The sequence below is a fragment of the Vipera berus genome (assembly GCF_964194415.1).
Source record: "Vipera berus genome assembly, chromosome: 2".
Taxonomy (NCBI): domain Eukaryota; kingdom Metazoa; phylum Chordata; class Lepidosauria; order Squamata; family Viperidae; genus Vipera; species Vipera berus.
In genome coordinates, this window is record NC_138203.1 from 179,888,380 (window position 1) to 179,904,278 (window position 15,899).

General features: G+C 37.9%; 1 protein-coding gene across 2 annotated transcripts in view; it reads right to left on the minus strand.

The window, feature by feature from the left end:
* FOXK2 (forkhead box K2) overlaps positions 1–15,899 on the minus strand; it is a 60,933-nt gene that overhangs the window by 5,116 nt on the left and 39,918 nt on the right. For both annotated transcript variants that reach the window (XM_081315868.1, XM_081315869.1), the window contains 6 exons: positions 15,404–15,551; positions 14,020–14,166; positions 12,257–12,450; positions 10,175–10,350; positions 7,596–7,892; positions 6,948–7,157 (listed from right to left, as the gene is read on the minus strand). In XM_081315868.1, coding sequence (XP_081171994.1) covers positions 6,948–7,157; positions 7,596–7,892; positions 10,175–10,350; positions 12,257–12,450; positions 14,020–14,166; positions 15,404–15,551 — 1,172 coding nt within the window. The remainder of the gene's footprint in view (positions 1–6,947; positions 7,158–7,595; positions 7,893–10,174; positions 10,351–12,256; positions 12,451–14,019; positions 14,167–15,403; positions 15,552–15,899) is intronic.

Consider the following 15,899-nt stretch of genomic DNA (forward strand, 5'->3'; position numbering starts at 1 on the left):
TAAGTATGCAGGCAATATTTGGGTCAAGATATCAACTAGGTGGACAGATACATCAAATTCACATGGGAAAATGTTAAAGAAAATAGTCTAGCCTTCCTGGATTGTGAGATATACATTAAGGAAGATGGGATAAACTGCATTTATAAACTGCCTCAACATTGAAATTTACACAAACCCCCCCACACACGGATCAATATTTATATTTTGATTCTCAGCACCCACTGGAACACAAAATGGGAGTTATCAGAACCCTACACCACTTAGCTGAAGGCCTACCTACCAGCAAAGATGGAAAAAAAAAGAACTAAAACACATCAAGGAAGCCCTCAGAACTTGTGGCTATCCCAAGCGGTCCTTCATCAAATCTCAGAAAAGACACAGCCATAGCTCCTCCAAAGCAGACAAAGAAGAAAACAATAAAAGAAGCAATGTAGTCATTCCATACATTGCAGGAGTATCAGAAAAGCTCAGGAGGATCTTCAGCCAACACAATATACGTGCACACTTCAAATCCAAGAATGCACTACTCAGGTGACCCTGAGGACACAATCAAATCTCCAAGTGGCCTCAACAACTCAGTGAAAGGAAGCAAATGACCAGCTGTCCGCAAGAAGTATAAATCCTGCCATTCCCCACCATCCAGTCAGAGCTGAAGAGGCTTCTTAGATGAGAAGCAAAACGGCTTCAAGAAAAACAAGAAAGTCCAGTTGCCTCATGAAAAAAGCACCTTTGAAAATCTCCATAGACACCTATCCTCAAGTCTAAGGAGGAGTTAGAATCAGAAGGACATGTGTGCTATTGGTTTACATACTTACAATTGAAAGAAAGGTTTAAATCAGACAAAAGTTATTGGTTTGACTTTGTCAAAAATGAACTGGAAATCCTAGTGTGTGGTAGTGATGAACATATTGCTAAGGTCTATAAATTGTTATTGAATTTGAATTTGGAAAATGAATATATAAAACATCGTGTGATTCAGTGGGCAAGGAACTTTGGATATAATGTAATGCTTGAACAATGGGAGAGTATGTGGACAAAAGGTTTAAAATTTACACTAAATTATAATTTAAAAGAAAATTTCTATAAGATGATGTATCGCTGGTATTTAACACCAGATAAGCTGTCAAGAATGTATAAAGGAATTTCAAATGTTGGAAATGCAAATATAGAGATATATACCTTTTAAATCATTTATGGTGGACATGTGAAATATGTTGAAGAAATATTGGAGTAGGATTCACAACCTAATACAGAAGATTTTTAAAGTGAATATAAAGATAAAATGGAAACTTTTATTTTGGGTTTAATGGAAAAAGACTTGGAAAAAGCTTTGAAACTTTGACGTTATGTATGTTGACGGCAACAAGACTACTTTATGCACAAAAATGGAAGGACACAAAAATGGAAGGACACTTTGATTCCCATAATGGACGAATGGCTACAGAAGTTGATGGAGTTAGCAGAGATGGCTAAACTAACTGGTTTGATTATTTTTGTTTCTACTTGAAACCAATTCTGGACTTTGTGCTTGAGGTAGAAAAAACTGAAAAACTGATTTTGGATTTTAACAATTAGATAGGTTTGTTGTTATAGAAATGGCTAGTTTATACTATTAAAAAATTGAGATTTAATGTTATTATCTTATTCTACTGCACCAAAGAGAGTCGGAAGCGAGCACCTTTTCTTTCTTCTCCCTCTTTTCTACACTTTTCCCTTCCCTTTTCCCTCCCCTATTTTTCCTATTATTTTCTTTTGTATTTTTTAATTTTATATATAAACAAATAAAAAACAAGGAAAAGATCTGATGTTTAAAAAAATCTGAAGGAAATGGAAAAGTAAAAAGTAATAGTAAGTAAGGTGCTTAGATAATATCACCACTGAGCTCACAAGAAGTCAAAAAGTAGTCACTGCTAGACAATCCTAGCAAAATGATATGCATAATTTTGTTTTTTACATTGGACATACAGTTGCAAGAAAAAGTATGTGAACCCTTTGGGATTACGTGGAGTTTTGCATGAATTGGCCATAAAATGTGCTCTAAACGTCATGTAAGTCACAGCAATAGAAAAACACAGTCTGCTTAAAATAATACTACACAAACATTAGCTGTTGTCATGTTTTAATTGAACATAAGATGGAAACATTCACAGTGCAGGGTGGAAAAAGTATGTGAACCCCTAGCCTAATGACTTCTCCAAGAGCTAATTGGAGCCAGGAGTGAGCCAACCTTGACTCCAATCAGTGTGATGATATTGGATGTGTTTGCTGACAGCCGTCCTGCCCTTTAAAAACACACACACCTGTTTTGGGTTTACTGGTCTCAAGAAGCACTGTCTGATGTGAACCATGCCTCGCAGAAAAAAGCTCTCAGAAGACCTACGATCAAGAATTGTTGACTTGCATGAAGCTGGAAAGGGTTACAAAAGTATTTCCAAAAGCCTTGATGTTCATGTCTCCACAGTAAGACAGTCTACAAATGGAGAAAGTTTAGCACTGTTGCTACTCTCCCTAGGTGTGGTCGTCCTGTAAAAATGACTGCAAGAGCACAGCGCATAATGCTTAATGAGGTAAAGAAGAATCCTAGAGTGTCAGCTAAAGACCTACAGAAATCTCTGGCACATACTAACATTTTTGTTGACACATCTACAATAAGGAAAACATTAAACAAGAATGGAGTACATGGGAGGACACCACGGAGGAAGCCATTGCTGTCCAAAAAAAATATTGCAGCACGTTTGAAGTTTGCAACAGAGCACCTGGATGTTCCACAGCACTACTGGCAAAATATACTGTGGACAGATGAAACCAAAATTCAGTTGTTTGGGAAAAACACACAACACTATGTGTGGAGAAAAAAAGGCACAGCACACCAACATCAAAACCTCATCCCCACTGTAAAACATGGCAGAGGGAGCATCATGGTTTGGGGCTGCTTTGCTGCCTCAGGGCCTGGACGGATTGTTGTCATTGATGGGAAAATGAATTCCAGAGTTTATCAGGACATTTTGCAGGAAAACGTACGACCATCTGTCCGCCAACTGAAGCTCCACAGAGGATGGGTGATGCAACAGGACAATGACCCAAAGCATACAAGTAATTCAACAAAACACGCCTATTCTTGTGACTTACAGTTGCAAGAAAAAGTATGTGAACCCTTTGGGATTATGTGGTTTTTTGCATGAATTGGCCATAAAATGCGCTCTAAACGTCATGTAAGTCACAACAATAGAAAAACACAGTCTGCTTAAAATAATACTACACAAACATTAGCTGTTGTCATGTTTTAATTGAACATAAGATGGAAACATTCACAGTGCAGGGTGGAAAAAGTATATTTATATATATTTATTATATTTTTATACCGCCCTTCTCCCGAAGGACTCAGGGCGGTGTACAGGGCAATAAATATAAAAACAGAATACAAAAGTTAAAAAACGATTAAATATAATGCCCAAATTTAAAACAATAATTAAAAACATATTAAAACCCCTGCCCTAACCCATCAAACCAGGTCAGATTGCTCAAATAAATACGTTTTTAGATCGCGCCGGAAGGAGCGAAGGTCGGGGGCCATCCGGAGCTCAACTGGCAAGCGGTTCCACAGGTCTGGCGCGCCCACAGAGAACGCCCTCCCCCTGGGGGCCACCAATCGGCATTCTTTGATCGGAGGCACCCTGAGGAGGCCCTCTCTGTGGGAGCGCACTGGACGGAGGGAAGTTGATGCCGGCCGCAGGTGTTGCCGTAGGTATTCCGGACCCATGCCATGTAGGGCTTTGTAAGTCATTACCAACACCTTGAATCTCACCCAGAGGACAACCGGCAGCCAATGCAGCTCGCGGAGCAAAGGTGAAACATGGGAGTATTGGGAAACTCCCAGTACAACTCGCGCGGCTGCATTCTGCACCAGTTGGAGCCTCCAAGTGGACTTCAAGGGCAGCCCCATGTAGAGAGCATTACAGTAGTCTAGACAAGAGGTCACGAGCGCATGAGTGACTGTACGCAAGGCATCCCGGTCCAGATAGGGTCGCAACTGGCGCACCAGGCGAACCTGGGCAAAGGCCCCCCTAGTCACAGCTCCAATATGCTCTTCTAAAGAGAGCTGTGAGTCTAGAAGGACCCCCAAGTTGCGCGCCCTATCTACGGGGGGTAATAGCTCACCCCCCATGGCAAGAGATGGAATAATCGAAATTTCCCGGGATGCCGGCACGAACAGCCACTCAGTCTTGTCAGGGTTGAGCCAAAGCCGAAGTATGTGAACCTTTGGACCACGTTTGAAGTTTGCAAAAGAGCACCTGGATGTTCCACAGCACTACTGGCAAAATATACTGTGGACAGATGAAACCAAAATTGAGTTGTTTGGGAAAAACACACAACACTATGTGTGGAGAAAAAATGGCACAGCACACCAACATCAAAACCTCATCCCCAAAGTAAAACATGGCAGAGGGAGCATCATGGTTTGGGGCTGCTTTGCTGCCTCAGGGCCTGGACGGATTGTTGTCATTGATGGGAAAATGTATTCCAGAGTTTATCAGGACATTTTGCAGGAAAACGTACGACCATCTGTCCGCCACTGAAGCTCCGCAGAGGATGGGTGATGCAACAGGACAATGACCCAAAGCATACAAGTAATTCAACAAAACAATAGCTTCAACAGAACAGAAGTGGCCCAGTCAGAGTCCTGACCTCAACCCGATTGAAATGCTGTGGCATGACCTTAAGAGAGTGATTCACACCAGACATCCCAAGAATATTGCTACACTGAAACAGTTTTGTGAAGAGGAGTGGTCCAAAATTACTCCAGATCGTTGTGCAGGTCTGATCTGCAACTACAGGAAACGTTTGGTTGAGGTTATTGCTGCCAAAGGAGGGTTAACCAGTTATTACGTCCAAAGGTTCACATACTTTTTCCACCCTGCACTGTGAATGTTTCCATCTTATGTTCAATTAAAACATGACAACAGCTAATGTTTGTGTAGTATTATTTTAAGCAGACTGTGTTTTTCTATTGTTGTGACTTACATGACGTTTAGAGCGCATTTTATGGCCAATTCATTGAAAAAACCACATAATCCCAAAGGGTTCACATACTTTTTCTTGCAACTGTATGTCATGGCAATGAGGAATGTCTACTCATTTTATGTCATCTGAATCTTTAAGATTAAATGTTAAATTATTGGAAACAAGCCAGCAGCTTATATTAGACTTTGTCAACTTTAAGCATGTACATTTCACTTAATCTAAACAAAAAAGTTCTTCAACATCTCATGACATTGTAGGACACTATATAAGTTAAAGACCTGTTCACGTTAAGATTAAACGATAATACAGTATTTCATACACTAATAATAATAATAATAATAATAATAATAATAATAATAATAATAATAATAATAATAATAATAATATTGGAAGGGACCTTGGAGGTAATCTAGTCCAACCCCCTGCTCAGGCAGGAAACCCTATACCATTTCAGACAAATGGCTGTCCAGTCTCTTCTTAAAAACTTCCAGTGTTGGAGCATTCAGCACTTCTGGAGGCAGGTTGTTCCACTGGTTAGTTGTTCTAACTGTCAGGAAGTTTCTCCTTAGTTCTAGGTTGCTTCTCTCCTTGACTAGTTTCCATCCATTGCTTCTTGTCCTGCTTTCAGGTGCTTTGGAGAATAGCTTGGCTCTCTCTTCTTTGTGGCAGCCCCTGAGATATTGGAACACTGCTATCATGTCATCCCTCACCCTTCTCTTCATTAAACTACACATACCCAATTCCAGCAACCGTTCCCTATATGTTTTAGCCTCCAGTCCCCCAATCATCTTTGTTGCTCTTCTCTGTACTCTTTCTAGAGTCTCGACATCTTTTTTACATCGTGGTGACCAAAACTGGATGCAGTATTCCAGGTGTGGCCTTACCAAGGCATTGTAAAGTGGTATTAGTACTTCACGTGATCTTGATTCTATTCCTCTGTTAATGCAGCCTAGCATTGTGTTGGCTTTTTTGGCAGCTGCAGCACACTGCTGGCTCATATTGAAGTGATTGTCCACTAGGACTCTGAGATCTCTCTCACAGTTACTACTATCGAGCAAGGTACCACCTATACTATACCTGTGCATTTGATTTTTCCTGCCTAAATGTAGAACCTTACTTTTTTCACCATTGAATTTCATTTTGTTAGATAGTGCCCAGTGTTCGAGTCTGCCCAGATCCTCCTATCTTCTGGAGTATTGGCTATTCCTGCCAGCTTGGTGTCGTCTGCAAATTTGATGAGTTCCCCATCTATCCCCTCATCCAAATCGTTGATGAAGATGTTGAAGAGTACTGGGCCCAGAACAGAGCCCTGGAGCACCCCACTACACACTTCCTTCCATGTAGATGCAGTTCCATTGAGGACCACACGCTGAGTATGGCCTGTCAGCCAGCTACGAATCCATCTGGTGGTGATGCTATCTAACCCACATTTTTCTATCTTATCAAGTAGTAGGTGGTGATCTACTGTATCAAATGCCTTACTGAAGTCCAAGTAAATTATATCTACAGCATTCCTCTGGTCCACTAGTTTTGTCACTTGGTCAAAGAATGCAATAAGGTTTGTTAACAGATTTCAAAAGAATATTATAAATATCCCTAAAGATATAATCTTAAGTAGTTGTATTTTTTCACATTTTCATTACATGCATTACTTCAATTTCAAAAGCAATTTCTCAGACTATTTTTTTGCCAATCAGAACTACTTATGCAACCCCACTTGCTAATTTAATATGGAAGAAAAACAAGATAGACAAAAAAGATTATGACAAGACGTATTTAGATTTAACTACAAATAACGCCCAAATAGAAGTTACATGTAGTTTACATTCAACAATATGAAGAAAGAAATAGCGACAAATTTATTTTGGATATTATTTTTGTAAGAGGTAATTTGTAACTATTAACACTCAATTTAAAATGCTTACCAGTGTTAGCCTGACCCTGCATTGCTGTGGTGATAGGTACTATGTGTGTTCCATTTTGCGTTACAGTTTTTATTGGTAGCTGGTGTTGACCTAGAGGTGCTTGTTGTACTAGAGTAACCGTTTGTAACGGTGTAGTCTGAGATGTCTGAATGATGCGACTAGCAGCTCCTAGAGTTGTATGGCTAACTGCGGGTACAGGTTCCACTTTAACTAGAAAAAAAATACGCAAATGTTTAAAATTAGTAAAAAAAAGTAATAAACAAACATCAAAGTCAGCATATCATAAAAGAAATCAGCCTGAAATCAGCCCAGGGGGAGGGCATATGAGTGCAGGCGCACAGCTCCATTTGTGTGAGCGGCATGCGCACGTGCCCTTTACTCACACAGATGGAGCTTGCGCAAAAGTGGAGGGTGCTTGCACATGAAGCTCCACTTGTGTGAGCAGCAGGCACTTGCACTTGTGCACAAAGCTCCATTTGTGCAAATGGAGCCTCGCACAAGTGCAAGTGTCCTTCACTTGCATAAGTGGAGCTTCACGCCCGCGCACTTGACCCATTTCTCCTGCAGCCTGGTTTCACACAGGCTACGGCCTGAGGGTTGAGGACCCCTGCTCTAATATATCATATACAAATGAAATAATGTTTTTACCTTTCATTTCATTGTGATCTCCATTCTCTTGAGGTTCTCCTTTAGGCTGGGTCACCACTGCAGCTTGTGTAACCACTGCTTGCCCAGCTACAGTATAAGTATTTGCTGGTGCTAATCCAGTCACATTTGTGACAGATACAGCTGGGATTTGATGAACAACATGAACCGTCTGTACTACAGGCTGCTGAGACGTTGATGTTGTCACAGGTGTTGCAACAGTGTATGTGACAGGTTTCATAGTTTGTGGCAGCTGTCTCTGTACAGTAATTAAAACAGGTTGGCTAGATAGAGGAGATCCTGTAATGAAAAGTAGAATGAAATGTGTTACATCCTTTTTTTAAAAAAATATTATTATATGCAACTTGCTTTCTTAAATTAAAAAGAAAAGGGGTAGATTGATAGAGATCTAGAGCGAAGGGCCACTTTATAGACTCCCATCCCTCTTCAGGCTATCAGAAAAATGAACCCTTTGTCCTTTGAGGTTTACATGAATTGGCCAGAGTAATGTGGGTTTTTGAGGTTACCTGAAACTTGATCTTGACCCTCAAAACCAGATTTTTGGCTTTGAACTTCACACTGGGTCTTTAAATGATCCAGCTAAAAATATATGTAAACTCAACCAATGGTCCTTATAACCTGAATGTAACATTTGACTTTAATTACTGAACAAACATTAAGCGTTAATGTTTCCAGCTAAAAGTGTGACTGGAATTTTCGGAATATAATCCAAACAATTCAATTTGCTATAACACCTACAACTCTTCAAGTTGTTATTCTATATCACTGCCTAGGTTTGTTGACCATAGGATTCTAGAATGAAAAAGATCAGATTGCCCAAACTAGGAAAAAACCCTACAGTCTAAAGCAGGAGTGAAAATAGCCTATTTCTGTTTTATAAACTAGTCTGAATTAAAATGCACATTTTCCCTACATATTTATTTCCTGCATGCTCTTGAGAAACATATATTAAAAAGGAGCATCAAGGCTATGAATGCTTCTTTTAGGAGACAATTCAGAAGCAAATATATTGCATATATTTATGTGAATACTGTAATATTTATGAAGTTCATTAATACAAGAGGCATACAGGTTGCATAAAACATTTTTAACTATCTGGTGTGTTATAACTAAGTTATTTTGATATACTGCTCATGCATCAATAGTATGACTATGGAAGAGCTTCTTAGTCTACATCAGCAGTCTCTAACTTTTGAGGCTTGGTGGACTGGCAGGGGAGAGGGGAGCAGGGCGGCCGGCACAAGTGGAGGCTGGAACGCAGGCACAGCTCGACTTGCATGAATCACGAGCAAATGCGCATAAGCATGCACAAGTTGAGCTGCGTGAATGTGCATGCGCATCAGCCCACCACTTGCATTAGTTGAGCTGTGAGCGCATGTGTGCCAGTCCCACCCCTCATGTGGCCTAATTCCAAATAGGCCATGGGCTGTAGTGGACCGGGGCCTGGGAGTTGGGGACCCCTGGTCTACATGGTCCAGAAGTTTTGCTGTAATCCAGCAACGTGAAAAAGCGATCAGCTAAAGAACTGTGCTATTCAAAATTGGGAAGCAATAGCATTCATCACAGCATATTTCACTATCAATTTATCAGCCATAATTTGAGGAAACATTTATATATTGTCTTATTTATCATATATTTATCCAATGTTTACCTCTAATAGCTGAAAGGGATTTACATGGAGAAAATCCTTGACTTTATTCCTACAAAAGCAGCTTTGTGAGATAAGTTGAGCCAAAAATATGACTGAGCCAAATGTGTGACAAGGTCACCCAATGGGTTTTCATGACTAAAGCTGGACTTGTATTTGGCTCTCACCTGTCCTAATTCAACATTTTAAAACTATATAGCAGGGGAGTCAAACTGCTGGCCCATGGGCCAGATGCGTCACGCCAAAAACGCGCCCACCCCATTGCCAGCAATGGGAAAGAAGTCACGATATATCACAACATGTCATGTCACGTCGCGAGTCTGACACCAGTGCTATATAACATCACGACCACTAAGGTAATGTATTTTATTTTCATGTAAAACGTCTAGAATCCTTGCATTTTAAATCATCCACAGAGTACTCTTAACGAATTTGTGTAATTTTAGTATATAAAATTATAAAGATTACTGAGTAAACAGAAGCATATACTATTTCCCACAGCAAGGAGAAGCAGAGATGCTTAAATTGACTTGTTTTATCCAAAAGAGAATATATTTATTTTTGTTTCTATTTGGAAATTGCTTTTGGATTTTGTGCTTGCAATAGAAAAAAAAAGAAAGTTTGATTTTGTTTTTGCTGATCATATAGGTTTCTTGCTATAGAAATAGCTAGTATATACTGTTGTGTAAAAGTAAAAAGTGGAGGTTGTAATGTTGTACTGTGTTAAAGAGAGTTGGAAGTTGGCGCCTTTTTCGTTCCTTTGTTTCCCTCTTTACACCATATTTTTTCTTTCTTTCTCCCCCCCCCAAGTTTTCTATTACTTTTTAAAATTTCTTTTTGTATTTTATATTTGGATAATAATAAAAAAGTATCGAAGTAATTTTAGCACATAAGCATTGCATGAACATTTCACCTGGGGCACTCTGTGCAAATCGTGCTTCTTGTATTACTGCTAATTTTGGCTGGATACTGCTTGGCTCAGGCTCCATTGGGACAGGAGACCCTTCCCTTGACAGGCTTTCCGGGGTTTGCACACCACTCGAATGAGCAGATAATACTCCCGAATGATTAGGAGAAGCTGGGGCACTTCTGCAAACAAAGAACAGAAATGGCCACTTTTAGATGAAAAATTAACAATTACTGCAGTAACCCACAAAAAAATTATCTGATTCATACACTTTCCACAGGGAGGATTTTTTGCTGTTTAAATAGCAGTAGAAGTTCTTGCCAATGAAGGAGAAGGAGGTGTTCTTAATTACAGAAACTCTGTAGAGATAACTTAAAGGCAGGCAAAATGTTTATTCAGAAGTGCAGAATGAGAAACTGGTATAGATGGGCCAGAAATTAGTGAAAAATTTTAATAATAGAAACACATGTCCTACGTTCTATAATTAAAGTGAAATACTTTAATATTAGGTTTTCCACTCAATTTACTTTCGCATCTTCTCTAAAATGCAAGACTTAATTTAAACAAAGAGTTGTTTACTGAGATGAATGTTTCAGACAATGCCTTAGTAATAAATTGCAGTTTAAACAGAATTTAATTATTTTGAATTAAAATTGAAATTAAATTTAAATTTAGTCCAATTTCTATAATGAAAACTAGAAATTCAATTTGTACTCCTTAGCTTAAAGCTATTAAGTTCCACCTTTTACCCACTCCTAATTCAAGCCTTTTTTGATTCTTTAAACTATTAATTTAACAAATTATTAAATTATTCCAAATACTTAATAGGATAAAACTACTTGTCAATTTTGTAGTTGCTAAGCACATCTTTTGGGGGAAAACATGAATACATTCAAATTTTCATAGGAAAAATGCTTCTGGGGAATGGTAATTTGGAGCATAAAAGCAACATGTGACTTGAAAAGGTTAAATACTGTGGTATTGCTGTCTTTTCTCTCTGCTCCTTTCTTCAAGCCCAACCATTTTTCCCAGATTTTTTTTTTAAAAAATGGCTGAGACTATGAGGAAAATATCAAGTGATTTGTTTGCTAAAAGTAAACATAAAGTTTTCCTTCATTAAGACTGACTTTTGGTGACTGTAAGGATATAGTTTGAAACACGAATGTGTTTCTTGGCAACAATATAGCAGTTGCTTGTTACTGCCTTTTTCGGGAATTTAATTTTCTATTTTCCAATACAGTCTACAGCCTGGGAATCTTTTTATAGTCTCCTATTGAAGTACCAACCAGGGCTTTCTGCAATCAGCTAAAGTTGACTAGGTGATTCTATTATGTTGCAATATGTGTTTGTAGGTAACAACAAACTGTGAGCAGGCTGATTACAAACAAGTCTCCAGTCATGAACCCACTACATGTGCAACCCTATATCTACACTGAATGAATTACCCCCAGTATCCTCAGTTATTGCTTCTATGATTCCTGCACTGGATAGCGGGTTGGCACATATTATCTCCAAGGCCCATAACCAACTCCTGACATTCCATTATTCTGGGTAAGAAGTGAAACATGCTACACCACAAAAACAACAACTGGCAAAGAAATTAGCATGACTAGAACAGTGGAAATGTTCATGCAGCATGAATTAACCCCTTTTTGAGTTAACACAGCGCAATGAATAATGATTAAGACAGGCTAGGTTTGCACAATAGGCTAAGCCACAAGAAAACCTAACCAATGTTAATATCAATGTGTTATTTATTCATATAAATTGAATAAATAAATCAATATTCTTAGTATATTATGCAAATACATTTGCTAGATCTTTATGTGTGAACACAGCCAGTAACAACTCCAGGGAACATTTCTTCCTCAGTACTGCAATCAAATGTAAGCATAAAAGCCCCACCAAACCTCCTCAAGGAGAAAATGTTAATAGTTTCCCTTCTGCCCCAACAGTTGTACTATTGCTTGATGAACATCTCTGTTGTTTAGACAGGCGACGATCATCCTTCGGTCAGTAGACCCTGAAGTACACTGAAAGGAAAACCTCTGAACTGCTATGTTTAAGTTGTTGTCCTCAATACCTTACCTAGAAGAAAGAGGTCCCAGTGGGGTTCTAAAGCAAGGTACTCCCCTTGGCCGCCTTTTCCTAAAAGCCTGTTCTATTAATTTGCTTTCAGAGGCAGGATCTATCCTCCAGAAGGAACCCTTGCCTGGTTCTTCCTGGGAACGTGGTACTTTGATGAAATAACGATTCAGAGAGAGATTGTGACGTATTGAATTCTGTGAGTCATAAAAGAAAACAAAGAAATCATCCATTTCAGTATTAAGGTGGAATATATTCTAAGGAAAACACTTTTATAAGAATTCTCCAAGCTTGGTGTTTTCACATCAAGTCTCTTCCATCAGTCATTCAAAAATTTCCTCTTAATTATATTTCTCCGAAGTCTTCATCTCCAAAGTTCCCAGGGTCACATTTTTTAAATTCTTAATTTTCAAGATTTTATTTCACACTAAATTTAAGTATGCATACCACAATGCAGGTGTCATTTTGTAAATAATAATGCTTCTAATTTTACAAAAAAATATCCCACTTAGAACTGCTCATATACTTAAGATGTTTTCTTATTCTTAGGTCCTTGATTAGGACTTGAATTATTAAGTTCTCACCAGTTTTAGACTGTGTGTTTAACTGTAGATCAGGCATGTCAAACTGCCAGCCCGCAGGCCAGATGCATCACGGTGAAACCACACCCACCCCATTGCCGACAATGGGGAAAAAGTCGCGATACGTCGCGCAATGTCATGTGACGTCTGGAGTTTGACATGCCTGTTGTAGATTATCCACATGTAATAACAACAAGATCTGTAAACAGAAGTAGGACAACTGTGGCAAAAACCCCTCAAAGTTAGTAAAAATAGTAAAAGGCATCCTGAGTACAATCCTAAAACATCTAGTGTACCACTTGAACATCATCAGCATTACTAAATCACCATCAGTCAGTTGCAAAAGGCAGCTTGGAACAGCTTACATCCTGCAACAATAACTTTACCATCAAACAACATCTGCCTATCCCAGATCCTTTGGAACAACTCAAAAGGTGGATAAAAATGCCAAATCCAGTCTAAACATCAGGTTGATTGTATGACCAACAACAACAATAATAATAATAATCTTTAAAATATACACTCAACATATGTTCGGGAGAAGGGCGGTATATAAATATAAATTATTATTATTATTATTAATATGAGCAAAACAAGAGACCATAGATTTTTTTCAAAGTTCAGACATCTACAGGCTATAGGAATTAGGATGAATCTATAGTAATAAAAAGTTATTGAAACTGAAATAAATGTTATTTGGTTTGATAATTTTAAGAATCTAGTATTAGGAGAACACTGCACAACACTCCTGTTCACATAAGGACATTCTACACACTATTGTTAAACTGTTTAATACGTTCTTCCTATATGTAAAGATCTCAACTTCATATTTTATAATCAAAACTAGATTGTATAGAAATATAAATGGCACAATTTGCAATGTAGTATTAAAAGTGATTATGTAAACTATTTAATGAAGAAAGTCTAAAGGAAAGGAAAAGTCTACAAGAACAGGTAAGGACCACAAAGCATCATGTTTTATCTGAAACATCATAAAGCTACTCCTGGTTGACAATTTCCAGAAAACACTAGACTATTCTTGAAATAACTAGACTGATGTGATCTTAAGAAACAGCTCTCCAGAATTGTCTCCCCAAACTGTTCTATGCAAACAATATACTTTACAGATGACTAGCTTCAACCCACCATAGTATGCTCATTTAAAAAAAAATTAATAATTGTTACCTGCCAGCCCTTGTCTGCTGTCCTGTAGTAAGGATAATTTTTAGTTATGTGCGTATAAATTCCATTTAGTGTAAGTTGCTTATCAGGAGCCATTGTAATTGCTTGTACAATTAGTTGTGCATAGGAGTAAGGTGGCTTTGAATCATCCTAAATATTAAAAATAATAACAGAATGAAATTAGCTTATCCCTCCAGGAACATTAGAAATATAACACCAACTTTACAATATAATACAAAGGGCATTATTTCTTGAAAGATACCATCATGCACATTGAACAACTTTTTCATTTTTATTACACATTTGCATTTTCAATTTTATCATACAGAGCTCTGTCCGCCACAATCCATTCCAAGTGTAAAATACCTCTAATGTGCTTTACTGCTACTATGTTTTTTTCTCTTAGTATATTCATCCTGCAACTCTTAAGCATATTGTTTGTCATGTGGGGATTAAATTCATCCTAAAACAACTAGAGAACAGTAGTTTGGCCTACCTGAGAACTTCAACTAATCAGCACTCACTATCCTTGATCAAACATGCTGCTTCCTGAGTATACAGCTCTCTATTCACCAACCCCATCCATTTCTAGGAATGTATCAATAGAGAAAAAACCCAAAATCTTTAAAAGAAGCACACAAAAAAGCATTTTCCCTATACACCATGTAGCGCATGATTTTTTCTTTCTGTATTTGTGACCATTTATCTTTGGGGGTTTACAATTCACTAATCGAGCTAGTCTGCTGTTCAGGTAGGGGAAATTAGCAGATTGCCAGACATCTTTTGTTTTTTGGCAGAACAGCACTTTTGTTTATATCCTTATTTGTTAATTTATACGCCATCTTTATTGCATATAAAGGGGTGGGGAAACCCTCATATTTAAAAAACACCATACTGTACAGCACACTACTACTGCCTTGTAGCCAGATAGGTGCAACTTGTATGGTCACAACTTACAACTATGATTGGCATGGTCCAATAAATCAAGGATTATCAATTAATCCAAAAATATTTTCAGAATCCTCACCTGGGGTCCTAGGGAAAAGTTCATGTATAAATCTAATACGCACACACTCCCAATAAATATATCATTAAAAACTGTTAAGTTTGAATATGCTTTTCTCAATTTTGAATGTGGTAAACTAAGAAGCTTACAAAATGCCTTTTTTCTTTGCTTTCTGCAAAGAATAGAATATACCTGCTTTCACGTCTATGTTTAGGTAAGCTTTAATCTCAGTATGAATAGCTTAGGATCTACTTTAGTTTTCAGTCTGAATTGCTAACTACACATAAATATTATTTCTGTTTACTTTTTAAAGCAATATTTTCAATTAACTCCATTATAATAACTGATTTTACAAATGGATTCTAATCAAAAGAATCTCACCTTTGGGCTATCTCCACCAGACGCTTCCTTATCATTTTCTGACTGTGAATTGTCAGCCATAAGATGTAAGTCAGATGATATTACACGACCCATTTTGTACCCTGAAGAACCTGCACCACGAGGACTAGATGGGCAGGAATTTGCAGCACTATAAAACAATATGAAAAGAGTTGTCTATTTCATTACAGAATATATACCATTGTACCCAATAATTTCCTTCAGCTAAACATAATTTCCTGAACAAACATTCTCCAACTGTCGGAGTTATTCTCACATTAGTGGAGAATGACAATTAAAAGGACACAGATTTTCCTTCTGTATTACCATCAGAATACATATTTATAAGAACATCTTTGCAAATATTGTCTCTATTCCAAATAGAATTCCTTGAGAGGTTAAAAACAAGTTTAATTCTAGATTTTCAGTGACAGGCAAGATTGAACAAATCTATTTGCCTTTATTATTAAAAAAAACTTGCCCTTATGGTAAGTGTGCA